This window comes from Emys orbicularis, chromosome 20 (genome assembly GCF_028017835.1).
Source record: "Emys orbicularis isolate rEmyOrb1 chromosome 20, rEmyOrb1.hap1, whole genome shotgun sequence".
Lineage (NCBI taxonomy): Eukaryota > Metazoa > Chordata > Testudines > Emydidae > Emys > Emys orbicularis.
In genome coordinates, this window is record NC_088702.1 from 24,495,514 (window position 1) to 24,521,918 (window position 26,405).

The 26,405-nt window shown below is 59.4% G+C and overlaps 1 protein-coding gene across 1 annotated transcript; it reads right to left on the minus strand.

The window, feature by feature from the left end:
- Positions 1 to 8,316: 8,316 nt before the first annotated feature.
- On the minus strand, positions 8,317 to 25,246 carry LOC135892705 (carcinoembryonic antigen-related cell adhesion molecule 6-like). Its single transcript, XM_065420498.1, has 11 exons — positions 25,192 to 25,246; positions 24,192 to 24,557; positions 23,018 to 23,293; positions 21,107 to 21,344; positions 18,496 to 18,503; positions 10,143 to 10,439; positions 9,588 to 9,854; positions 9,318 to 9,413; positions 8,995 to 9,086; positions 8,711 to 8,752; positions 8,317 to 8,364 (listed from the first exon to the last, which is right to left on the minus strand). The coding sequence occupies exons 1-11, from the start codon at positions 25,244 to 25,246 to the stop codon at positions 8,317 to 8,319; spliced, it is 1,785 nt and encodes a 594-aa protein (XP_065276570.1).
- Between the last annotated feature and the right edge of the window lie 1,159 nt (positions 25,247 to 26,405).

The window sequence follows — 26,405 nt, forward strand, 5'->3', positions numbered from 1 at the left end:
GGGGAGGGGAGAGGAAGTTTGTTGTTACAGAGGACCAGAGAGGGAACTTGGGACCCCATCCGATGGCCGGGAGGATGGATACCCCAGCGACTGGTGACCTGGTGACCCGGAAGCCCAGCTCAGGAGTCACAGCCGGTTCTAGCCAGTGGGAGGACAATGGGCTGCGGGGAGAGGACCCCGTGACCTGACCGGCCAGTTCCAGCCAGAGGGAGAAGCAGGAGAGGAGGCCCCGGTTTACGACCCTGTTTACCTGGAGAGAAGACAATGGACAGAGGCGTGGCTTGGGGCCGGGGGTACCAGATGCCCAGCTGGGGAGCAGGGGGGCTCTGGCAGCAGGCAGAGCCCCCCTGGATGCAGAGAGACTGGGATGTGCCAGGCTGAGGGAGGCCAGGCCTGAGGCCCTGAGAGTTTCCTGTGCTGTGTTCAACTCTCAATGAACCCTCCTGTTTTACGCTGGCTGAGAGTCGCTCTGGGCTAGAGAACAGGGGCGGGGGTGGGGGCATCGTCCCCTTCGGGGGCGGAGGCCGCGGGGGCCAGAGTGAGGGGACTCCCTGAGGGGGCCCATGGCAGAGACAGACGTGCTAAGGTTCAGAGAGGTGCGGATCCAGGAGGTGGAGGGGCCTGACCCCGAGAGAGAGTGGACCCCTGAGAAGGGCTGTCTCACTGAAAGGGGCACCCCCCATGGACCGCACGGGGCCCAGAGTCGGCCCGACCTGTGAGTCCGTGACAGTGGCCCGTCCACGAGAGGAGAAAGGCATCCGGGATCGAGCCCGGCTGTGGTTCAGGAAGGAGCAGAACTGCTGGCACTGCCTGTTGCTCCGTGTCGTGAACGGATTGATCTGGGGAGCGCCCCACCTCTGGAAGATATTGCTGACGACGTCTGGGCGGAGAGACCACGCGTGGCCATGAAAGGACCTGCTGAGGCGATTGGCCAGTTTGTTTTGAGAGCCCGGCAGATACAACGCCTCCAGCTTATCGAGTGGGCAATGCAAAAGTCCCACAGCCCGAGGGCTTCCTGGCTCAGGGGAGAGGAGCGGGCACCACCCTGTCTGTTTATATGGAACATTGCTGTGGTGTTGTCTGTCAGCACCGATACACATCTGCCCTGGAGCTGGGCCCGAAACGTCTGGCAAGCGAGATGCGCCGCCCGTACGTCCCTGACATGGACGTGCAGCGATCGTTCCGCCCGGGACCATAGACCCTGAGGTTGCCCATGTGCGCTCCCCACCCCAGCGCCGACGCGTCCGTGACCAGCGACGGCGACGGCTGGGGCTTGGAGACAGATGTTCCTGCACAGGCTGCTTGTGAATCGAGCCACCACTGGAGGGACTCGAGAACCCGAGGAGTGAGCGTGACCAGTCTGCCTGGATGGTCCCGGTCCTGCCTGTGCACATGGGGCAGCCACGCCTGCAGGGGACGGAGCCACAGCCTTGCACGCTGCACCACGCAGGTGTGAGCCCCCATATGTCTGAGCAATTGTAGGTCATTTCTGGCCGTCGTGGTGGGGAGCCGGTGGAGACCTTCTATGCTGGCCCTTGTGGCTAGAAAACGAGACTCGGGCAGGAACGACCTGGCCTGAGCAGAGTCCAAGGGGGCCCTGATGAATTCTATTCTCTGAGTGGGGATTAAGGTCGACTTCGCCACATTGAGGATGAGACCGAGTCTGAGGAACGTCGCACGCACCAGGTTCACGTGTACCTCCACCTGGGCTCGGCACCAGCCCTTGATGAGCCAGTCATCCAGGTATGGGAAGACTTGCACCTGATGCTTTTGAAGGAAGGCTGCCGCGACCGACGTGCACTTGGTGAACCCCCGAGGGGCCGCCAACAGGCCGAAGGGGAGGCCCGTGAACAAATCGCAGAAAACATCTGTGTGATGGGATTATGGAGATGTGGAAGTGCACGTCCTTCAAGTCGAGGGCGGCGAACCAGTCCCCCGGATCCAGGGAGGGAACGATGGAAGCCAGGGAGACCATGCGGAACTTCAATTTCTTCATGAATCTGTTGAGGTTTCGCAGGTCTAGAATGGGCCTGAGCCAACCCTTGGTCCTGGGGATTAAGAAGTAACAGGAGAAGAAACCCCTGCCCCTGAACTCCAGAGACACCTCCTCGACCGCCCCGAGCTGTAGGAGCGTTTGGTCATGAGAAGGGTCCCTGAAGAGGGACTGGGAGGGCGGGAGGGAACAGAATTGGAGAGAATATCCCAGTTCTACCGTGCTCAGAACCCAGCGGTCTGAGGTGATTTGAGGCATTTCTGGGAACAGTCAAAGGGCAGGTCCTGGATTGTGTTCTGGACCTCATGAGGGAGCCGTATCAAATAATATGTTTCTCTTTCCAAATTTATCCATTTCATACATGATTCTTATATCTTATCAGTATTAATTCCTATGAAATTAGGAGGTGTCAAGGCATATGAAATGTGTTTCCTAATAATTATACATAGAATAAGTTTTGCTGAAATGCAAGAAGCCAACCGGCCTGTATCCAGTAAGATCCGCTAAATAGCTAAAAGTATGATCAGTTAAGAGTAAGTCAGCATAAAAGCTGGCAACCTTTGGCACAGATAGAAATGGTCCCTGAACTTTGGGGAACCGAAGGGAGGAACTACACACACTGCAGGGTACACCACAAACCTGGAAGTCGCCAAGAGAGCCTAGGTTGGCAGTTTTTGGAGTGAGATAATATGTAAAGAGTAAGTGTCATAATCAACTAACCTATAGGATAAGGGTACCCATAAATTCCTTAGGGTATGGAAACAAGATTTGGGTACAGTAGGTTGGGCCTGAATTACATAGTGTCAGGATCCTATAAAATACCATGTGAGGATACCTTAGGGAGCTTTATATCTACCTATCATTCTATTTTCCATCACGCTATCAGCTCAGGTTGTGCATTCCTAACCACTGGGGAAGCCAGCACCATCGTGTTATCGGGCATGCCAAGAGTGAGGCTGGTCCTCCACCTCTGTGACGAAGTGGGACTGTTCTTAATGTTTCCTCTGAATACTGTGTGTGTGCCTCAGTTTCCCCTATGCGGTTCTTCATTCTCTAGGTGGTGGGATAAAGGCCAGTGTGCATAAATGGCCGACACTCTGTCTCCCTGGCAACAAATGGCCAGGGCCCTTCCCCCGCCTGCAAGGGAATAGCTAAAGGTGAACAAAGAGATCAGGTGACCGCCTGGCCCGGGAAAGGAACAAAGCCCAGTGGAGGAGGGGCTGGAGGGGGTTTCAGTTTGGAGCTGGCTGGGGACAGGAAGTGAGGGCGGACGGGGGTGTCTGGCTCGCTGGGCCCCAGAATGGACCTGGCTGAGGGGTCCTGTTCGCTGTACCTACAAGCTCTGTTTTAGACCATGTTCCTGTCATCTAATAAACCTCTGTTTTACTGGCTGGCTGAGAGTCACGTCTGACTGCGAAGTGGGGGTGCAGGACCCTCTGGCTGCCCCAGGACCCCCTGGGCGGACTCGCTGTGGGAAGCGCACGGAGGGGCATATGCTGAATGCTCCCAGGAGAGACCCAGGAGGTGAAGCCGTGTGAGCTTCTTGCCCTGAAGACAGTCTGCTCCGAGGGAGAGGAGGCTCCCCAAAGTCCTGAGTGGCTTTGTGGGGAGCAGTTCCCGAGCATCGCCCGGGGACTCTGTGACAGGGGCAAAAGGCAGGGACGGGGGAAGTGGAGGGGGGGAGCGGAGCTGGCACAAAGCACCTCCCTTGCCCGGTCCAGCGCAGGTACGGGGCACAGGGTACGGCCCCTTTGGCACCATGCTCCCTGTTTCCTGACAGCCCTGTCTGCCCCCGGGGGGAGGGGGACTCACCTGCTGGGCTGTGAGGCCCCTCGCGACCCACTGCGCCGGCCCAAGGAGCCTTGTCTGGCCCTGCCGGGGGTCACCTCCCCGACCCCTCCCCCCCCCCAGGCATCACAACCTCCCCTCAGCCCTGGGCAGGTCAGCGATTGGCACCCCCCAACCGCCCAGCAACCCCCTGGAGCGCCCAGCCCCTGGCACTGCCCACTGGCCGAGTTCCCAGCTCCCCCCCAAGGCCAATGGGACAATGGGTGAGATGGAGAATAAACTGGGAACACGCTTCCCAGCGCCCCGACGTCCCGAACCCGCCCCTGGCAGCTCCTGCGGGGTTCAGCTCCCCCCAGCGTCCGGCTCCCCCCGGCTCCCAGCCGGCCGGGCTCCAACGCTCCCTGCAGGAGACAAACCCGCTGGCAGCTGCTCCCCTCGGGGCAGGACCCTGGGTGCCCCCCGTGTGACATTATTGACATAAACTATGACCGTACAGATCATTGGTGCAACCAACCACTGTTATATATTTACCCCTAATCTTGTACAAAGGAGGTCCAGCGAGAGGTCCATGGAAAGGTTCTGGTTTGCTGGTTACGATGATGCTGTCTGTAGGTGTGAATCATCTGGTAGTTGAAGTTATGAATTTTGGCTCTGTCCTTGTACCTCAAATGTATTTGATTCCAAGAAGCCTCAGTGAAGCATGTAGTTGGCTTCTGGAGAAGGGACTATTCTCAGTAAGTGCCCAGTCAAGAAACACTTAACCGACAATGGACTTTGGGAGACGCCAATCCACATCTGAGCTTTCCTGGGAACCTTCAAACTAACATGGAAACAATGGCGTCGGCCTGTAAACTGAGTCATGCCTGGACATGTGACTTGCCCATGTGACTCCAACCTCCATCTTGCTGCTGTGATTTTCCACAGTAAGAACAAAGGGACGTCCTTCCACGGGCAGAGACTATAAAAGGCCCTGGAAACCCTTCATCTTGTCTTCAATCCACTTCTGAGCTCTGGAGGAACCTTGCTATGTTCTTATGTTCTTCTTATGTGCTACAAACTGAAGCTCTGAACAAAGGACTGAAGGACCCATCCCAGCTGGGGATGTTCCAGAGACTTGATTTGAACCTGCAGTTTGTTCTATCGCTGCTGCAAGCCTGAACCAAGAACTTGGCCATTACTGGATGTGATTGATTCCATTTAACCAATTCTAGCTCTCATCTAGATCTTTTTCCTTTTATGAATAAACCTTTAGATTTTAGATTCTAAAGGATTGGCAACAGCGTGATTTGTGGGTAAGATCTGGTTTGTATATTGACCTGGGTCTGGGGCTTGGTCCTTTGGGATCGGGAGAACCTTTTTTCTTTTACTGGGGTCTTGGTTTTCATAACCATTCGTCCCCATAACGAGTGGCACTGGTGCTGATACTGGGAAACTGGAAAAAGAACAGGAGTACTTGTGGCATCTTAGAGACTAACACATTTATTTGAGCATAAGCTTTCGTGGGCTACAGCCCACTTCATCGGATGCATAGACTGGAACACACAGAAAGAAGATATTTATACATACAGAGAACATGAAAAGGTGGGAGTAGCCATACCAACTGTAAGAGGCCAATCAATTGAGTTGAGCTATCATCAGCAGGAGAAAAAAAACCTTTGAAGTGATAATCGAGATGACCCATAGAAGGTGTGAGGATACTTAACATGGGGAAATAGATTCAATTAGTGTAATGACCCAACCATTCCCAGTCTCTGTTTAGACCTAAGTTAATTGTATCTAATTTGCATATTAATTCAATTCAGCAGTCTCTCTTTGGAGTCTGTTTTTGAAGTTTTTTTGTTGCAAAATTGCCACCTTCAAGTCTGCCATTGAGTGGTTAGAGAGGTTGAAGTGTTCTCCCACTGGTTTTTGAATGTTATGATTCCTGATGTCAGATTTGTGTCCATTTATTCTTTTGCGTAGAGACTGTCCGGTTTGGCCAATGTACATGGCAGAGGGGCATTGCTGGCACATGATGGCATATATCACATTGGTAGATGTGCAGGTGAATGAGCCCCTGATGGCGTGGCTGATGTGATTAGGTCCTATGATGGTGTCACTTGAATAGATATGTGGACAGAGTTGGCATCGGGCTTTGTTGCAAGGATAGGTTCCTGGATTAGTGTTTATGTTCTATGGTGTGCAGTTGCTGGTGAGTATTTGCTTCAGGTTGGGGGGCTGTCTGTAAGCGAGGACTGGCCTGTCTTCCAAGATCTGTGAGAGTGAGGGATCGTCCTTCAGGATAGGTTGTAAATCTTTGATGATGCGCTGGAGAGGTTTTAGTTGGGGGCTGAAGGTGACGGCTAGTGGCGTTCTGTTATTTTCTTTGTTGGGCCTGTCCTGTAGTAGGTGACTTCTGGGTACCCTTCTGGCTCTGTCAATCTGTTTCTTCACTTCAGCAGGTGTTTTAAGAATGCTTGATAGAGATCTTGTAGGTGCTTGTCTCTGTCTGAGGGATTGGAACAAATGCGGTTATATCTTAGAGCTTGGCTGTAGACAATGGATTGTGTGGTGTGTCCTGGATGGAAGCTGGAGGCATGTAGGTAAGTATAGCGGTCAGTAGGTTTCCGGTATAGGGTGGTATTTATGTGACCATTGCTTATTAGCACTGTAGTGTCCAGGAAGTGGATCTCTTGTGTGGATTGGTCTAGGTTGAGGTTAATGGTGGGATGGAAATTGTTGAAATCATGGTGGAATTCCTCAAGGGCTTCTTTTCCATGGGTCCAGATTATGAAGATGTCATCAATGTAGCGCAAGTAGATTAGGGGCGTTAGGGGACGAGAGCTGAGGAAGCGTTGTTCTAAGTCAGCCATAAAGATGTTGGCATACTGTGGGGCCATGCGGGTATCCATAGCAGTGCCGCTGACTTGAAGGTATACATTGTCCCCAAATGTGAAATAGTTGTGGGTGAGGACAAAGTCACAAAGTTCAGCCACCAGGTTTGCCGTGACATTATCGGGGATACTGTTCCTGACGACTTGTAGTCCATCTTTGTGTGGAATGTTGGTGTAGAGGGCTTCTACGTCCATAGTGGCCTGGATGGTGTTTTCTGGAAGATCACTGATGGATTGTAGGTTCCTCAGGAAGTCAGTGGTGTCTCGAAGATAGCTGGGAGTGCTGGTAGCGTAGGGCCTGAGGAGAGAGTCCACATAGCCAGACAAGCCTGATGTTAGGGTGCCAATGCCTGAGATGATGGGGCGTCCAGGATTTCCAGGTTTATGGATCTTGGGTAGCAAATAGAATACACCTGGTCGGAGTTCTAGGCATGTGTCTGTACAGATTTGTTCCTGTGCTTTTTCAGGGAGTTTCTTGAGCAAACTGGAAACTGGAGTGTCTGAGGGAATTGCTTGTGTGACTTGTGGTTAGCCAGTGGGGTGAGACCGAAGTCCTCTCTGGCTGGCTGGTTTCAGAGTAGTAGCCGTGTTAGTTCTCCTCGGTCTGGCTGGCTGGTTTGGTGCCTTGGAGGTGGAAAGACCCCAGCCTTGGGCTGTAACTGCCCTACTTGAAGCAGTTTGTCCTGAATTGATCCTCTCAGTCATGTCACACCAGAGGCAGCATCGTTACACCCCGCACCCCGCGATATCCCCCCCCAAGCCAGCGTCTGTCCTCAGAAATACGCCCCTCCCCCCCGGCACTGGGCGCTTTTCCCTCCCGGCTGCTTCCCTGGGGTTGGTGCAGACGCTGCTGGGGCCTGGCTCTGGGTGGAACCAGCCGCCTGGCGAGCTCGGCACCACCCAGCGCCCCCGGGGCCGGGCACAGAGAGAACAGCCCGGTGCCTCCTGTCTGCCAGGGACGGGCCTGGCGCCTCCCGCTGCCAGGCTGGAACCAGCCCCTGAGACCCAGGCCAGACACAGCTCCGGCCGTGCCCCCGGCACACGGCTCACCACGGTCACCGCGCCCAGCGCTGCCGGCCCTGGGCAGGGACCCCCCGAGCCCCTTTGGGGGCTGGAGATGTCAGAGCCGGGGCCCCGAGAGCCCCTCGGTGCCCTGTGCCCTCCGCCAGGGGTCCCGGGTCCCGGCCGGGTGGGTCGGCATCGCTGCTCACAGCTCTGCAGGGGAGAACTGCCCCGGGGAGGGGAAGATGAGGGGCCGGGCACTGGGGGGAGGGTCGGGGGGAAGCCCTGGGCGGGGACCTCTGGCCCTGGTTTGGGCAGCAGCCGGGCACTGGGGAGACCCGGGTCTGAGTCCCTGCAGCCCCACAGACTCCCCGTGGGACCCGGCCAGTCACTGAGCCGCCAGGGCCCCTCTGTGCAGTGGGGAGAACGGCCCAGCCCCCCACAGGCCTCCGAGAGGCCCAGACGCTGCGGTGATGGGCCCCAGGGAAGCAGCATGGACAGACAGACGGACGCACCCCCCGGGCCAGGCGGTGACTGTTCCTGCCCTTTAATGCTTCATCGACAGGACATCCCCGAGGTGGTGGGACCCAGGCTCAGGGACGCGCCTTTCCCAGCATGCACCGGGCCCCTCCCAGCATGCCCCAGGGGCAGGATGGGGCGTCACTTCTTCAGCTCCTCGTACACGTCCAGCTCTTGGGGCTGCAGCGTCTGGGGGAAACGGGGATGAATCAACCAGAGATGCCCCAGGGGACAGCTGGGGACCCCACCCTGCAGGACCCAGTTCCCCAGCTCCCCCCACTGGCCCCAAAGCTCCTCCCATCCTGGAGGCCCATCCCTCCCCCCCCAGTGCTGGGCCCCCCCAGCCCCTCCCCTCAGCCTTGGGGCTCCCAGCTGGTCCCCTTTTGGCTCACTCTGCCCCCCCCCCCGCTCTGGGATGTGATAACCAGCCCCGTTCCCAGCCATAGGGCTTGTTGGGGGGGCAGCTCCCCCCTCCCCCCACTGGGTCCGAACCCCCCTCATGGGGGAGGATACAGCGCAAGGGGCCGGCGCTCACCTGGTACGTGGGGCTGGGGTCAGGGGGGCTCCTGGGCTGGGCCTGGGGGAGGCAGAGGCAAGAGAGTTGTTAGCACCAGACCCCAGAGACCCCCCAGCCGAGCTCGGGGGGGTCCCTGGGACAGTCAATGGGACCCAGGGTTTGTGTAACCCCCCACCCCCGCTCCCGCCCAAAGAGAACAGGGTAAACTGGCTGGGGGGTTGCAGGTTGGGACTGAGGGACACCCGCAGAGGAGGGGACGGGACTAGAATAGCAGGGGGCGGGGCTGAGCCCTTGTCACTCACCACTGGCCCCACCCAGGCTGTCGGGGGCAGGTTCTCGTACACCAGGACGGGTGCCTCGTTCTCCTTGTGGGTCTCGTTCCGGCAGGGAGAGTCTGAGAGGAATCACCAGAGGCGCTGGAATTGGGGCCTTGACTTCCAGGCCCTCCCCTCCGCTCTAAACACCAGTCCCCACTCCCCTCCCAGAGCCGGGGAGAGAACCCAGGAGTCCTGGCTCCCTGCCCCCCTCCTCCCTCCCGCTCTAACCCACTACACCCCACTCCCCACCCAGAGCTGGGGAGAGAACCCAGGAGTCCTGGGTCTCCCGGGGGGGGGCTGTTACTCACAGAGGAAATAGACACCGACTCCGACCAGCGCCGCCCCCGCCAGTGACCCGATGATGATCCCAGCGACGGCCCAGGCAGAGAGAGCTGAAGGAGCACCTGGGGGAGGGGCGTCAGGAGGAGAGATGAGGGGGGTGTTTGGATCAGATGGTTCAGCCACAATCCCCCCACCCCGCTCCCTGCAGCCCAGGCCCCCTAGCACCGCACTGGGGCATTGGTGCCAGCACTGGGATCCCTGTGTCTGCAGCGCGTTGCTCCATCCCAGGGACTCACCCGTCCCTGTCACCCATACGGCAACAGACGCCCAGGCAGTGCGGCCGGTGACGGGGTTGTGAGCCCAGCACTCGTACGTGCCCTGCTGAGCCCAGGTCGTGAGATTAATGGTCAAGCTGCTCCCGGTCTCCTTAGTGTCGGTGCCGTTGAGAACCCAGCGATAGCTCGGGGCTGGGACGGAGTCAGCGACACACGTCAGAGTCAGAATCAACCCAAAGGTCAGGTTGATGGGTCCTGGAGGGTCTATCCTGGCAGAGTCTGGCCCATCTGCAGAGAGAAAAGAGGTCAGGGGATGGATTGCGGGTCCCTGTGTAAACAACCGCTGTGTCTCAACTGAGAGATAGCTGCATCTCAGCACCAGGCCAGAGAAGCTTGTATAAACAGCCCCCATGACCCACCCCAGAGGCAGCTGCATCTCAGTGACAGGGAAGAGGCCCTCCATAAACTTCCCCTGTGCCCCATGCTGAGGGGGCAGGGGGGCTGCATCTCTGTGGCTGGGCAATGCCAGCAGGACCAGGGGCAGTGCGGCTGGGGGACGGGGCTGCAGTTACTCACAGGCCAGCATCACGGTGCTGGGCTCGCTGCGGTCGGTGCTGACGGGGTTCCTGACCTCACACTGGTAGGCGCCGGCGTCGCCCCGGGTAACATTCAGCACCGTGAGGGTCCGGTTGTCAGAGTATAGAACCAGCCGCTCATTGGGCGCGAGGTACGCCCCGTCCCGGAGCCAGAGCACGGTGTCGGCGCTGGGGGAGCCGTTACACGTGAGGGTGAAGGTCCCGTTCTCCAGCACCTGGGTTTGGCCGGGCGTCACCGTGGGCTTGGGCAGGATTTCTGGGAACAGAGAGAGCGTCACTGGGGGGTAGCAGCACAGTGGGACTCCTGCCCCACAGCCCCGTGGGGGATTCAGACCCAGCTGCCTGGTAGCAGTAGTGAGCTGTTATCCCGCCACCAATTTTAGTGTAGGGCTACTTGGGAAAGAGCGGAATTCTGGGAGCCGGGACTCCTGGGTTCTATCCCAGCTCGGGGAGGGGGGTCCAGTGGGTTAGAGGAGTGGGGGTCTGAGCCAGGACTCCTGGGTTCTATCCCAGCTCTGGGAGCGGGAGGGGGGTCCGGTGGGTTAGAGGAGTGGGGTCTGAGCCAGGACTCCTGGGTTTGATCCAGGCTCTGGGGGGTGGGGGGGGGGTGAGCTCTGTGTGGGGAGGTCTGTGTACCTGGCAAAGGGGGGCCCATGCGACACAGATAATCAATCCCAACAGCGATAGCAGCGCCTGGCGGGGGGGGGGGGGTGTCACTCCCTGTCTATGTTCAGGTCCATGTAGGCTGGGGCAGGTTCTGGCTCCCAGTTCAGGGAGGGAAAAGGGGAGGCTGGGGGCCCAGCTTGGGGGGGTCACCGTCTCTCAGGTGCTGGGGTACCTGGGTTGCCCCACGGTGTCTGAGTTTGGGGAAAGTTTCCCCCTGTGACCTAGCCGAGTTCTTCCCAAGGGGGAGATGCCCAGAGCCCCATCGCTGGGGCAGGGCCCGGGGTCAGCGCAGCTCCCGAGGTGACACTTACCAGAGACGCGCAGATCCACCGAGGAGAGGACAGGGCTAGTTGGGCTCCGTATCTGCACTGTGCTCGGCGGGGTGGTAGTCACTAGGGTCTGGGCCGGGGTCGGGCTGACGCTCCTTCCCACCACGGGGCTCAGCGGGGTGGTGGTCCCTGGGGTCTGGGCCAGCGCTAGCTGGAGGCAAGAGCCCAGGACGGAGGCTGCGAGGAGGGGAGACCAGAGAGACTGATACCAACTGGTGCCCCTCACTCCCGACCTGCAGCCCCTCTGCTTTCCTTTGCACTGTCCCCTGTTACAGCCCTTAGTGTCCCAAACACCTGAGTCCCATGGTCCGTCCGTCCCCCCCAGTCTGTCAGGGATTTGCCTCATTGCTCTTTGCTGTTGTGGGACCCGCCTGGGTCTCTACCTGGGGCTGGATCTGGGGGGAGGGGAGCTGGGTGTGCCCTCAGTGCTCTGGGACAGAGACACAAACAGCTGATCCCTGCTAATCCCCTCATGCAAAGCAGGATCTGCAGGAACAAAGCAGCATCTGATGGGTCCCACCCCAGGGCTGTGGGGCGCAGCCTCGGGGGAGCCCAGGGGTGGAACCAGCCTGGGGCAGGAAGTGTCGGACTCTGCTCCTGCCAGCCAAACCCTGGGCTCCCCCCCAGCTCTGCAAGTGCCCCTCAATCCTGACCCACAGACCCCTGCTAGCCTGGCTCCCCCCAGCTCTGCCGGTGCCCCTCACTCCCAACCCGCAGCCCCTCTACTTTCATTTGCAATGGTGCCTGTTGGAGGCCTTTGTGTCCCGGACACCTGGGTCCCACGTTCTCCCCTCTCCCGACCCCGTCCCTCTGACCTGCCAGGAGAATCCCTGACCAAGGGCCGCCCGGTCTGTGGGGGATTCGCCCCATCGCCCGTCGCTGCTGCGGGACCCGCCGGGAGCTGCCGGGACAGTGGAGATGCCTGGTTCCCAGCTGAAGCCAAAGGGCAGAGATGGGGGAAGTGTGTGTGTGGGGGGGCGCCGAGATGGCACAAAGCACCTCCCTTGCCCGGCCCAGCGCAGGGATGGGGCGGGGGTACAGCCCCTTTGGCACCATGCCCCCCCTTCCCAACAGCCCTGCCTGCCTCCACTGCCGGGGGGGGGGATGTGACTCACCTTCCCCCCACCTCACATGGGAGGCGGGGTAAATCCAGTCCCCACCGCAGGATGTGAACCTGATATGTGCTCTCCAGGGCAACTGCTCCCGTCCCCAGGGATGGGGCTGGTCCTGGGAGGTGCGGGAGGGTCACACTGGAGGGGGAATTGTCCCTGAGGGGTTAATGCCTGGCACAGGGTGGGCTCCCCAGCCCCTGGGGATCTGCACCCCCCACCCTGGGTCCCCCCCAGTTACCCCCCAGTAGGGGGAGTGTTGATGGAGGAACCATCCCTGGAGACCCCCGGGAAGGGGGGGAAGAGAGAGACACCCCCTGGGGGGGAAGAGAGAGACACCCCCTGGGGGGGCAGAGAGCGACACCCCTGGGGGGGAGAGAGAGACACCGGGGGGGGGGGCAGAGCACAGACAGACAGGGATCTGGGACAGCTGGGAGGGGACGGACCCGCTCCAGGGCGGGGCGAGGTGCAGGACACAGAGGGTAAAGGCACCTGCGCCCAGACAGACGCACAGAGGTGGGGGGAAGGGAAACAGCCCCCCCCCATCGCAACCTGGGGTGTGTGCGTGTGACACAGACACACAGAGCAGGGCTTGTCCCTTCCAGCAGGGGGTGCAGGGACCCCCCCCCCACACACACACACAGGCACACACCCCAGCTCCCTGCACCGTTCGGTCCCTCGCTCGGGGAGTTCACGCCAAGGCTTTACGCAGGCACGGGGCGGGTCACCCCCCCCAGCCCCTTTGGGACCCCGATTGGACAGGGAAGCGTTGGGGGAGGGGGAGCCCCAAATCCCGAGTCAGTCCCCCCCCCCCAGTCGCCAGAGCGGCTCAGCAGATCCCGGATTCAGCGCCGCGTGTCCCGGGTCCCCCCGAGGCGCTGTGATGTGTCCCCGAGCGCGGGGAGTCCCTGGGGCCCCCCGGTGCGGCGAGGGTTGGGACTGGGGTGAGCAGGGGCCAGCGGCCAGAGGCTGGACGGGGCCGGTGTCCTGGACGCTGCTGCCGCGCGTGGGAACCTGCCAAACCTGCGGAGATTGTACGTGGTATCGCCTCCCCCCATCACAGGTTCTCGCGGCCTCTGCTTCCCCGCAGCCTCCAGCCGGCGCCGGCCCAGACCCCGACCCCCAGAACCCCGAGCTGGAGGGGACGCGGCCCCCTGGCCCCACCCGCCTGGGCTGCAGCCGGTACCGCTCAGCGACCGCTGCTGAAAACAGGAGCCTCAGTTACTCCTCCCCGCACCAGGTCCCCCTGCTCAGACCCCGGCCCCTGCGCATCGCAGGGTTAACGCGCCCCGACCAGGCCCCCCGCCCCGGACGGATCAGCCCGTCTATGGTGGGTGCCTCCCCCTCTCCCGCTCCCGCTGTCCCCATTGTTCTCACGCTCGCCCGGGGCCCCATTCTGCCAGGCGCTGCACACGGGACAGGGACGCGCCTGCGAGGAGCTAAGGGGGACGGGGACGGGGGGAATCCAGGACTCCAGGTCCCTTCCCACAGAAACATCGGTGAGTGCTGACTCCAATACCCCAGTGCGACACTAGGGGGCGCTGGGCTGCAAGGAACGGGGGCACAGAGAGAACCCAGGAGTCCTGGCTCCCAGCCCTCCCCAGCTCTAACCCACTGGGCTAGATGTCTTCAAGTCACCAGGGCCTGATGAAATGCATCCCAGAATACTCAAGGAGCTGACTGAGGAGATAGCTGAGCCATTAGCGATTATCTTTGAAAAGTCAGACTGGAAAAGGGTAAATCTAGTGCCCATTTATAAAAAGGGAAATAAGGACAGCCCTAGGGAATTACACGGGGGAGGGATAGCTCAGTGGTTTGAGCATTGGCCTGCTAAACCCAGCGTTGTGAGTTCAATCCTTGAGGGGGCCACTTAGGGATCTGGGGCAAAAATCAGTACTTGGTCCTGCTAGTGAAGGCAGGGGGCTGGACTCAATGACCTTTCAAGGTCCCTTTCAGTTCTATGAGATAGGTATATCTCCATTTATTTATTTATTTTACCAGTTAGCTTAACTTCTGTACCCGGAAAAATAATGGAGCAAGTAATTAAGCAATCAGTTTGCAAACACATAGAAGATAATAAGGTGATAAGTAACAGTAGCACAGGTTTGTCAGGAACAAATCGTGTCAAACCAACTTAATAGCTTTCTGTGACAGGGCAACAAGCCTTGTGGATGGGGGGAAGCGGTAGATGTGGTCTATCTTGACTCTGTCTCGCATGACTTTCTCCTAAACAAACTAGGGAAATGCAACCTAGATGGAGCTACTATAAGGTGGGTGCAAAACTGGTTGGAAAATCGTTCTCAGAGAGTAGTTATCAGTGGTTCACAGTCATGCTGGAGGGGCATAATGAGTGGGGTCCCGCAGGGATCGGTTCTGGGTCCGGTTCTGTTCAATATCTTCATCAATGATTTAGATAATGGCATAGAGAGTACACTTATAAAGTATGTGGACGATACCAAGCTGGGAGGGGTTGCAAGTGCCTTGGAGGACAGGATTAAAATGATCTGGGCAAACCAGAGAAATGGTCTGAAGTAAATAGGATGAAATTCAATAAGGACAAATACAAAGTGCTCCACTTAGGAAGGAACAACCAGTTGCATACACAATAAATGGGAAATGACTGCCTAGGAAGGAGTACTGCGGAAAGGGATCTGGGGGTCATAGTTGACCACAAGCTAAATATGAGTCAACAGTGTAACGCTCTTGCAAAAAAAGCAAACATCCTTCTGGGATGTCTTAGCAGGAGTGTTGTAAGCAAGACACGAGATCTAATTCTTCTGCTCTACTCCGTGCTGATTAGGCCTCCACTGGAGTATTGTGTCCAGTTCTGGGCGCCACATTTCAGGAAGGATGTGGACAAATTGGAGAAAGTCCAGAGAAGAGCAACAAAAATGATTAAACATCTAGAAAACCTATGAGGGAAGATTGAAAAAATTGGTTTCAGAGTAGCAGCTGTGTCAGTCTGTATCAGCAAAAAGAACAGGAGTACTTGTGGCACCTTAGAGACTAACAAATTGCTGAATTGGAATTAATTTGCAAACTGGACACCATTAAATTAGCCTTGAATAAAGACTGGGAGTGGATGGGTCATTACACCAAGTAAAACTATTTCCCCATGTTTATTCCCCCCCCCCCCCCCCCCCGCTCCTAACACCTTCTTTTCAACTGCTGGAAATGGGCCATGTTGATTACCACTACATACAGTTTTTTTTCTCACCTTATAGTGAGTAGGGTAACACCCATTGTTTCATGTTCTCCGTGTATATATGTATCTTCCTACTGTATTTTCCACTGCATGCATGCGATGAAGTGGGTTTTAGCCCAGGAAAGCTTATGCCCAAATAAATGTGTTAGTCTCTACGGTGCCACAAGTACTCCTGTTCTTTTTGAAAAAACTGGGTTTGTTTAGTCTGGAGAAGAGAAGCCTGAGAGGGGACATGATAACAGTTCTCAAGTACATAAAAGGTTGTTACAAGGAGGAGGGAGAAAAATTGTTCTTCTTAACCTCTGAGGACAGGACAAGAAGCAATGGGCTTAAATTGCAGCAAGGGAGGTTTAGGTTGCGCATTAGGAAACAGTTCCTAACTGTCAGGGTGGTTAAGCACTGGAATAAATGGCCCAGGGAGGTTGTAGAAATCTCCATCATTGGGGATTTGTAAGAGCAGGTTAGACAAACACCTCTCAGGGATTGTCTAGACCGGGGTGGCCAACCTGAGCCCAAGAAGGAGCCAGAAGTTACCAATGTATGTTGCCAAAGAGCCACAGTAACACGTCAGCAGCCTCCCCCCATCAGCTCCCCCCCCCAGCGCCTCCCACCCACCGGCAGCCCCATTGATCAACGCCTCCCCCTCCCTCCCCACACCTCCCGATCAGCTGTTTTGTGGGGTGCAGGAGGTTCTGGGATGGAGGGAGAGGAGCGAGGGCACGGCAGGCTCAAGGGAGGGAGCAGGAAGGGGTGCAGGGCCTGTGGCAGAGTCAGGGGTTGAGCAGTGAGCACCCCCCGGCACATGGGGAAGTTGGCGCCTGTAGCTCCAGCCCCTACAAGGAGCCGCATGTTAACTTCTGAACAGCCGCAGGTGGGTCCGGAGCCGCCCTGGTCTAGATAATCCTTAGTCCTGCCTGGAGACGACCTCTCGAGGTCCCTTCCCGTCCTATGATTCTATGACCCCCCTCCCTGAGCCCCAGGCCCCCGGGTGTGGGGCAGTATTTGGGGCTGGGTCCCCCCAGCACTGGGCCGTCAATTTAACAAAGAAATGTATATGTACCAGGCTTGTTATCCCAAGGGGGGGTCTCTGACACGCTTCCAACCACACACACGGCTTCAGGTAGAACAAACCAACAGATTTATTAACCACAGAGATAGATTTTAAGTGATTATAAGTCAAAGCATAACAAGTCAGATTTGGTCAAATGAAATAAAAGCAAAACGCATTCTAAGCTGATCTTAACACTTTCAATGCCCTTACAAACTTAGAGGCTTCTCACCACAGGCTGGCTGGTCGCTCTTCAGCCAGCCTCTCCCCTTTCATCAGCGCTTCAGTCGCTTGGTGGGGGTGTCTGTAGATGGAGGTGGAAGAGAGGAAGAGCCTGGCAAACGTCTCTCCCTTTTATCATGTTCTTTCTGCCCTCTTGGCTTTGGCCCCCCACTTCAGGGTCAGGTGAGCATTACCTCATCGCAGTCCCTGACTGACCAAGGGAAGGGGGGTGACTCACTCGAGAGTCCAACACATCCTTTGTTGCTGCCTAGGCCAGTGTCCTTTGTTCCTGTGAGGCTGGACTGGGTTTGTCCCATACATGCCCTGATGAGGTGTGAACTGCCCCTCTGCTCCTGGAGAGTTTTGCCTGGGCTTGTTTTAAGCCATGAGGACACATTTTCAGTCTCATAACTACAGACATGAAATTACAGCCTATAACATCACTAGAACATTCCTGTAACAATCACTGTAACAACAATGCTCAGGGCATCAGGAGCCTTCTGAACACACCCGACATGACAAACTTTGCATTGGACACCACACAATCATTTTATAAGGATGAACATGGCGATGCAGGGTGTTCCCCGAGGTACAGAGCGTCACAGGGGGAAGCTGCCCCCCGTATAGGCCCCGTGGCTGAGAATGGGGCTGGTTATCACAACCCCAGAGCAGGAGGGACAGAATCGGCCGGGGGTGGGGACACCTCCTCAGGGGAAGAGCTGGGAGCCCCAATGCTGGCAGAGGGGCTTTGGGGGTCCCCAGCTGGGGATGTGCGAGGGATGGGCCTTGAGGGGGGAGGCTATAGGGTGGAACATGGGGAGATGGGCCCCCAGGGCAGGGAGTGGCTGTTGGGGCCCTGTAGGGTTTGGGGGGGTGCTGTGGCACGGAGGGGCTTTCGGGGCCATGTGGGGGTGGGGGGTCGGGGCCCCCAGGGCGGGGGTTGTCACGGAGTCCCCAGGCAATGCTCTGGAACTGCTCCCCACAAAGCCAGTCAGGACTTTGGGGAGTCTCCTCTCCCTTGGAGCAGACTGTCTTCAGGGCAAGGAGCTCACACGGCTTCACCTCCTGGGTCTGACCTTGGAGCATTCAGCATCCTCTGCCCCACCGTGCGCTTCCCACAGCGAGTCCGCCCAGGCGGGGTCCTGGGGAAGCCAGAGGGTCCTGCATCCCCACTTCGCAGTCAGACGTGACTCTCAGCCAGCCAGTAACACAGAAGGTTTATTAGACGACAGGAACACGGTCTAAAACAGAGCTTGTAGGTACAGAGAATGGGACCCCTCAGCCGGGTCCATTCTGAACAAAGAAGTGTCCTTCCACGGGCAGAAACTATAAAACGCTGCGGCAGCTCCTCCATTTTGTCTTCAATCCTGCTTCTGACCCCTGGAGGGACTTTGCTACAAACGGAAACTCTGAACAAAGGACTGAAGGACCCATCCCAGCTGGGGATGTTTGTATTCCAGAGACTTGATTAGAACCTGCAGTTTGTTCTATCGCTGCTACAAGCCTGAACCAAGAACTTGGCCATTTCTGGATGTCATTGATTCCATGTAACCAATTCTAGCTCTCATCCAGATCTTTTTCCTTTTATGAATAAACCTTTAGATTTTAGATTCTAAAGGATTGGCAACAGCGTGATTTGTGGGTAAGATCTGATTTGTATATTGACCTGGGTCTGGGGCTTGGTCCTTTGGGATCGGGAGAACCTTTTTTCTTTTACTGGGGTATTGGGTTTCATAACCATTCGTCCCCATAACGAGTGGTACTGGTGGGGATACTGGGAAACTGGAGTGTCTGAGGGAATGGCTTGTGTGACTTGTGGTTAGCCAGTGGGGTGAGACCGAAGTCCTCTCTGGCTGGCTGGTTTCAGAGTAGTAGCCGTGTTAGTTCTCCTCGGTCTGGCTGGCTGGTTTGGTGCCTTAGAGGTGGAGAACCACCAGCCTGGGGCTGTAACTGCCCTGCTCTGAGCGATTTGTCCTGAATTGATACTCTCAGTTGGGTCCCGCCAGAGGCAGCATCGTTACACCCCGCACCACGCAATACCTCCCCCCAAGCCAGCATCTCTCCTCAGAAACACGCCCCTCCCCGGGCGCTTTTCCCTGCCAGCTGCTTCCCTGGGCTGGTGCAGACGCTGCTGGGGCCTGGCTCCGGGTGGAACCAGCTGCCTGGCGAGCTCGGCACTACCCAGTGCCCCCAGAGCCGGGCACAGAGAGAACGGCCCGGTGCCTCCTGTCTGCCAGGGACGGGCCTGGCGCCTCCTGCTGCCCGGCTGGAACCAGCCCCTGAGACCCAGGCCAGACAGAGCTCCGGCTGTGCCCCCGGCACACGGCTCACCACGGTCACCTCGCCCAGCGCTGCCGGCTCTGGGCAGGGACCTCCCGAGCCCCTTTGGGACGGGGTCTGGAAACGTCAGAGTCGGGGGCCCCGTCAGCCCCTCGGTGCTCTATGCCCTCCACCAGGGGTCCCGGGTCCCGGCCGGGCGGGTCGGCGTCGCTGCTCACAGCTCTGCAGGGAAGAACTGGGGGAAAGGTGTGGGGGGGAAGACGTGGGGCCGGGCGCTGGGGGGAGGGTGGGGAGTAAGGCCTGGGCAGGGACCCCTGCCTCTGGTTTGGGCGCCAGCCAGGCACTGGGAGACCCAGGTCTGAGTCCCTACAGCCCCACAGACTCCCCGTGGGACCCGGCCGGTCAGTGAGCCGCCCAGGCCCCTCCGTACAGTGGGGAAAATGGCCCAGCCCCCCACAGGGGTGGGGAAGAGGCCTCACAGGGTCTCAGATGCTGCGGTGATGGGCCCCAGGGAAGCAGCATGGACAGACGGACGGACGGACCCCCCGTGCCAGGCGGTGACTGTTCCTGCCCTTTAACGCTTCATCGACGGGACGTCCCCGGGGCGGCGGGACCCAGGCGCAGGGACACGCCTTTCCCAGCATGCACCGGGCCCCTCCCAGCATGCACCGGGGGGCAGGAGGGGGGGCGTCACTTCTTCAGCTCCTCATACACGTCCGGCTGTCGGGGCTGCAGCGTTTGGGGGAAACGGGAACATTTCAGCCAGCGACGCCACAGGGGAGACCTGGGAATCCCGCCCTGCAGGACCCAGCCCCCCAGCTTCCCCCACGGGCCCTAACAGCCCCTCCAATCCTGGGAGGCCCATCCCTCCCCCCCGTGCTGGGTCCCCCCAGCCCCTCCCCTCAGCCCTGGGGCTCCCGGCTGGTCCCCCTCTGGTTCACTCTGCCCCCCCCCAGCTCTGGGATGTGATAACCAGCCCCGTTCTCAGCCATAGGGCTAGTTGGGGGGCAGCTCCCCCTCCCCCCACTGGGTCCGAACCCCCCTCATGGGGGAGGATACAGCGCAAGGGGCCGGTGCTCACCTGGTATATGGGGCTGGGGTCAGGGGGGCTCCCGGGCTGGGCCTGGGGGAGACAGAGGGAAGAGGGTCGTTAGCACCAGACCCCAGAGACCCCCCAGGTCCCCAGCCGAGCTCAGGGGGGGGACCCTGGGACAGTCAATGGGACCCTGGGTTTGTGTAACCCCCCCACCCCAGCCCAAAGGGGACAGGGTAAACTGGCTGGGGGCTGCAGGTCAAGACTGAGTGGCACCCACAGAGGAGGGGGCGGGCCTGGAATAAGGGAGGTGGGGCTGAGCCCTTGTCACTCACCACTGGCCCCACCCAGGCTGTAGGGGGCTGGTTCTCTTACACTGGGACGCGTGCCTCGTTCTCCTTGGGGGTCTCGTTCCGGCAGCGAGAGTCTGGGAGGAATCACCAGAGACACTGGAATTGGGGCCTTGGCTTCCAGCCCCTCCCCTCCACTCTAAACACTAGACCCCACTCCCCTCCCAGAGCCGGGGAGAGAACCCAGGAGTCCTGGCTCCCAGCCCCTCCCTGCTCTAACCACCAGACCCCAGTCCCCTCCCAGAGCCAGGGAGAGAACCCAGGAGTCCTGGCTCTCTGGGGGGGGGGGGGGGCGCTGTTACTCACAGAGGAAATAGACCCCGACTCCGACTAGCGCCGCCCCCGCCAGTGACCCGATGACGATCCCAGCAACGGCCCCGGCAGAGAGAGCTGAAGGAGCATCTGGGGGAGGGGTGTCTGGAGGAGAGACGTGGGGGGCGGGGGAAGGGATTTGGATCAGATGGTTCAGCCACAATATCTCCCACCCCGCTCCCTGCAGCCCGGGCCCCCTAGCGCCTATTGGGGACAGCACTGACTGCCAGGGGAGAGCGCCCCCTACTGAGCCCCTGCCCCGCTCCCTGCAGCCCAGCACCCCCTAGTGCCGCGCTGGGGCGTTGGTGCCAGCATTGGGATCCTTGTGTCTGCAGTGCGTTGCTCCATCCCGGGGACTCACCCGTCCCTGTCATCCGCACGGCGACAGACGCCCAGGCAGTGCGGTTGGTGACGGGGTTGTGAGCCTGGCACTCGTATGTGCCCTGCTGAGCCCAGGTCATGGGGTTAAAGGTCAAGCTGCTCCCGGTCTCCTTAGTGTCGGTGCCATTGAGAACCCAGCGATAGCTCGGGGCTGGGACGGAGTCAGCGACACACGTCAGGGTCAGAAGCGATCCGAAGGTCAGGTTGATGGGTCCTGGAGGGTCCATCCTGGTAGAGTCCGGCCCATCTGCAGAGAAAAGAGATCAGGGGATGTGTAAGGGGACTGTTGCCCCCTTACTAACATTCAGTGGGGGTGTTTTGATTGGCTTGCTCCCAGCACTAAAAGGGGAAGGGTCGATGGCAAATCAGGAGCCTGAGACTGACAGTCCCCAGGAACAATGGGGAGAGGCCAATGCTCCAGATCAGCCTGATTGACAGGGCGGGCAGGCTAATCAGAGGGTCAGGAGGCCAGGGGGGTCCCGTCCTCCGTGTGAGCTGGAATTGCCTGGGTCAGACTGAGTGGGGCCGAGCTAAGGAGAAAGCAGGGGCCCAAGCTGAGCTGGAGAGCAGAACCGGGCCAGATCCAGAGGGGCCAGAGCTGCAGCCCCAAAGCCAGAGCACAGCCAGGACAGAGAGGGGCCTGAGCTAAGTTGCTGGGAGCAGAGCTGCAGCCCCAAAGCCAGAGCACAGCCAGGAGAGAGCAGGGGCCTGAGCTAAGTTGCTGGGAGCAGAGCTGCAGCCCCAAAGCAGAGTTACAAAAGCAGCCTGCAGAGCAGACCTGTCCTGGGGGCAGAGCTGCAGCAACCAGAGCCAGAGGGGCCAGAGAAGCAGCCCAGGGAGCTGGAGGCAGAGCAGCAGCAGCAGCCGTGCTGAGGCAGAGTGGAGCTGGAGCTGGGGCTGGAGCTGGGGCTGGAGCAGTCCGGAGCCGGGTGCGGTGAGCAGCTGGGGAGAGTGAGGGGGACCCTGGCAGTGGGCCCAGCGCAGGGAGATACCTCAGCCAAGAGGCCTTGCAGGCCAGACTTGGAGGGGGATCGTAACCCTGACAGGGCGGGGGCGACGCTGGGAAGAAGGGTCCTGCCACCTAGAGCCTGAGAGCGTGTGGCCACCGCCAGAGCAAGTGTCCAACCCACAGCGTCCCTGCAGCACAGCCAGGGCCTGAGAAGGAGGCCCGGGACCTACAAGGAACAGACTGTGAACTGCCCGGACGTTCCAGAGACACTGCTTGTGATATTCCCTGCCTCAGAGCAGGGTGATGTGTTTTCCTTTAACCTTTTCCATTTTTCCTTATTCTTTTTTAAAAGTAATTGTTAATTAAATAACTTGTATTTGCTTTAAATTGTATAAAATAATCAGTGGGTCAGGGAGGTGCCCAGTGCAAAGAGAGTACCCCGGAGTGGGGACACCCTAGCCCCTGTCCTAGGTGACCACAGCAGCGTTGGGGGTCAAGCCCCCCAGGAATCCTGGGCCCAGCCTTGTCGGGGTTTACGAGGACTCTGCCAGACAGGAGAGTGGAAGGGGAGTCCTCAAGGGCAGGGAGGCCTCTGGGTAAAGGAAGTGGGAGCGAGGACTCGGATCCTTTCGTTAGCCCACTTCACCGGGGTAGTGCAGAAGCCAGGAAAGTTCCCCACAATAGCGGGACCATTCCCCCGCTTACAGATGGATTGCGGGTCCCTGTGTAAACAACCGCTGTGTCTCAACTGAGAGATGGCTGCATCTCTGCACCAGGCCAGAGAAGCTTGTATAAACAGCCCCCATGACCCACCCCAGAGGCAGCTGCATCTCAGTGACAGGGAAGAGGCCCTCCATAAACTTCCCCTGTGCCCCATGCTGAGGGGGGCAGGGGGGCTGCATCTCTGTGGCTGGGCGATGCCGGCAGGACCAGGGGCAGCGCGGCCGGGGGACGGGGCTGCAGTTACTCACAGGCCAGCATCACGGTGCTGGGCTCGCTGCGGTCGGTGCTGACGGGGTTCCTGACCTCACACTGGTAGGTGCCGGCGTCGCCCCGGGTGACATTCAGCACCGTGAGGGTCCGGTTGTCAGAGTATAGAACCAGCCGCTCACTGGGCGCGAGGTACGCCCCGTCCCGGAGCCAGAGCACGGTGTCGGCGCTGGGGGAGCTGTTACACGTGAGGGTGAAGGTCCCGTTCTCCAGCACCTGGGTTTGGCCGGGCATCACCGTGGGCTTGGGCAGGATTTCTGGGAACAGAGAGTGTCACTGGGGGGAGCAGCACAATGGGACTCCTGCCCCACAGCCCCGTGGGGGATTCAGACCCAGTTGCCTTGCAGCATAAGTGAGCTGTTATCCCGCCACCAACTTTAGTGTAGGGCTGCTTGGGAAAGAGCTGAATTCTGGGAGCCGGGACTCCTGGGTTCTATCCCAGCTCGGGGAGGGGGAGAGGGGTCCGGTGGGTTAGAGGAGTGGGGGTCTGAGCCAGGACTCCTGGGTTCTATCCCAGCTCTGGGAGGGGGAGAGGGGTCCGGTGGGTTAGAGGAGTGGGGGTCTGAGCCAGGACTCCTGGGTTCTATCCCAGCTCTGGGAGGGGGAGAGGGGTCCGGTGGGTTAGAGGAGTGGGGGTCTGAGCCAGGACTCCTGGGTTCTATCCCAGCTCTGGGAGCGGGAGGGGGGTCCGGTGGGTTAGAGGAGTGGGGGTCTGAGCCAGGACTCCTGGGTTTGATCCAGGCTCTGGGGGGTATGTGGGGTGAGCTCTGTGTGGGGATGTCTGTGCACCTGGCACAGGGGGGCCCATGCGACGCAGATAATTAATCCCAACAGCGATAGCAGCGCCTGTCGGGGGGGTCACTCCCTGTCTATGTTCAGGTCCACGTAGGCTGGGGCAGGTTCTGGCTCCCAGTTCAGGGAGGGAAAAGGAGGGTCTGGGGGTCCAGAGCACCACAGCTAGGGGGGGTCACGGTCTCTCAGGTGCTGGGATACCTAGGTTGCCCCATGGTGTCTGAGTTTGGAGGAAGGTTCCCCCGTGACCTAGCCGGGTTCTTCCCAAAGGGGAGACGCCCAGAGCCCCATCTCTGGGGTGGGGATGGTGGCGAGGGGGGGACACGGCCTGGAATCAGCGCAGCTCCCGGGGGTGGCACTTACCATAGACGGGCAGATACTCTATCGCGAAGACAAAGCTAGTCCGGCGCTCTATCTCCATCATGTAGAACCCAGTGTCATTGAGCGTTAACCCCGCGATGTTCAGGACGCAGCCGGGCCCCGCTGTCTCCCGCCCTGTGTGGGCCAGGCCGTTCTGCTGAACAGGGGGCGTTAGTGGGAAGTAGGTGAGGATCTGGCGGTTTCCATCAGTGGTCTTATATCGCAAGGAGCTGCAGTACATGAAGTCCTGTGGTGGTGGCTGCGGGGCCAGGCTGACGTCCCCTCCCACCACGGGGCTCGGCGGGGTGAGGACGATGGTCACTGTGGTCTGGGCCAGCACCGGCTGGAGGCAGGAGCCGAGGACGGAGGCTGCGGGGGGGAGACCAGAGAGACTGATACTAACTGGTGCCCCTCACTCCCGACCCGCAGCCCCTCTGCTTTCATTTGCACTGTCCCCTGTTACAGCCCTGTGTGTCCGGGACACCTGAGTCCCATGGTCCGTTCCCCCCCGAGTCTGTCAGGGATTTGCCCCATTGCTCTTTGCTGCTGTGGGACCCACCTGGGTCTCTACATGGGGCTGGATCTTGGGGGGGAGGGGATCTGGGTGTGCCCTCAGTGCTCTGGGACAGAGACACAAACAGCTGATCCCTGCTAATCCCCTCATGCAAAGCAGGATCTGTGGGAACAAAGCGGCATCTGATGGGTCCCACCCCAGGGCTGAGGGGCGCAGCCTCGGGGGAGCCCAGGGGTGGAACCAGCCTGGGGCAGGAAGTGTCGGACTCTGCTCCTGCCAGCCAAACCCTGGGCTCCCCCCCAGCTCTGCAAGTGCCCCTCAATCCTGACCCACAGACCCCTGCTAGCCTGGCTCCCCCCAGCTCTGCCGGTGCCCCTCACTCCCACCCGACCCGCAGCCCCTCTACTTTTATTTGCAATGGTGCCTGTTGGAGGCCTTTGTGTCCCGGACACCTGGGTCCCACGTTCGCCCCTCTCCCGACCCCCGAACCTGCCAGGAGAATCCCTGACCAAGGGCCGCCCGGTCTGTGGGGGATTCTCCCCATCGCCCGTCGCTGCTGCGGGACCCGCCGGGAGCTGCCGGGACAGCAGAGGCACCTGGTTCCCAGCTGGGGGCAAAGGGCAGAGACGGGGGAAGTGGGGGGGAGGGAGCGGAGCTGGCATGAAGCACCTCCCTTGCCCAGCCCAGCGCAGGGATGGGGCGGGGGTACAGCCCCTTTGGCACCGTGCCCCCCCCTCCCAACAGCCCTGCCTGCCTCCACTGCCGGGGGGGGGGGGGGATGTGACTCACCTTCCCCCCACCTCACATGGGAGGCGGGGTAAATCCAGTCCCCACCGCAGGATGTGAACCTGATATGTGCTCTCCAGGGCAACTGCTCCCGTCCCCAGGGATGGGGCTGGTCCTGGGAGGTGCGGGAGGGTCACACTGGAGGGGGAATTGTCCCTGGGGGGTTAATGCCTGGCACAGGATGGGCCCCCCAGCCCCTGGGGATCTGCACCCCCCACCCTGGGTCCCCCCAGTTACCCCCCAGTAGGGGGGGTGTCGATGGAGGAACCATCCCTGGAGACCCCCGGGAAGGGGGGGAAGAGAGACACCCCCTGGGGGGGCAGAGAGCAACACCCCTGGGGGGGAGAGAGAGACACGGGGGGGGGGGCAGAGCACAGACAGACAGGGATCTGGGACAGCTGGGAGGGGACGGACCCGCTCCAGGGCGGGGCGAGGTGTAGGACACAGAGTGTAAAGGCACCTGCGCCCAGACAGACGCACAGAGATGGGGGGAAGGGAAACAGCCCCCCCCCCCGCAACCTGCAGTGTGTGCGTGTGACACAGACATACACAGCGCAGGGCTCGTCCCCTCCAGCAGGGAGTGAGGGACCCCCCCACACACACACACACCTGCGAGGAGCTAAGGGGGACGGGGACGGGGGTGGAATCCAGGACTCCAGGTCCCTTCCCACAGAAAGGGACTCCAATGCCCCAGTATCAGGGGGTAGCCGTGTTAGTCTGTATCTACAAAAACAACAAGGAGTCCGGTGGCACCTTAAAGACTAACAGATTTATTTCGGCATAAGCTTTCGTGGGTAAAAACCTCACTTCTTCGGACGCATAGAGTGAAAGTTACAGATGCAGGCATTATATACTGACACATGGAGAGCAGGGAGTTACTTCGCAAGTGGAGAACCAGTGTTGACAGGGCCAATTCA

What these genes read in the sequence shown, in the direction of transcription:
- LOC135892705 (XM_065420498.1), bottom strand. Translation starts at nt 25,246, where the DNA reads ATGGGGAGAATCCCCCACAGACCGGGCGGCCCTTGGTCAGGGATTCTC. An exon ending in AGAGTATCTGCCCGTCTATG is followed by an intron (nt 23,294 to 24,191) that starts GTAAGTGCCACC and finishes CTCTGTTCCCAG; the next exon opens with AAATCCTGCCCAAGCCCACG. An exon ending in CGTATGGGTGACAGGGACGG is followed by an intron (nt 9,414 to 9,587) that starts GTGAGTCCCTGG and finishes CCCCTCCCCCAG; the next exon opens with GTGCTCCTTCAGCTCTCTCT.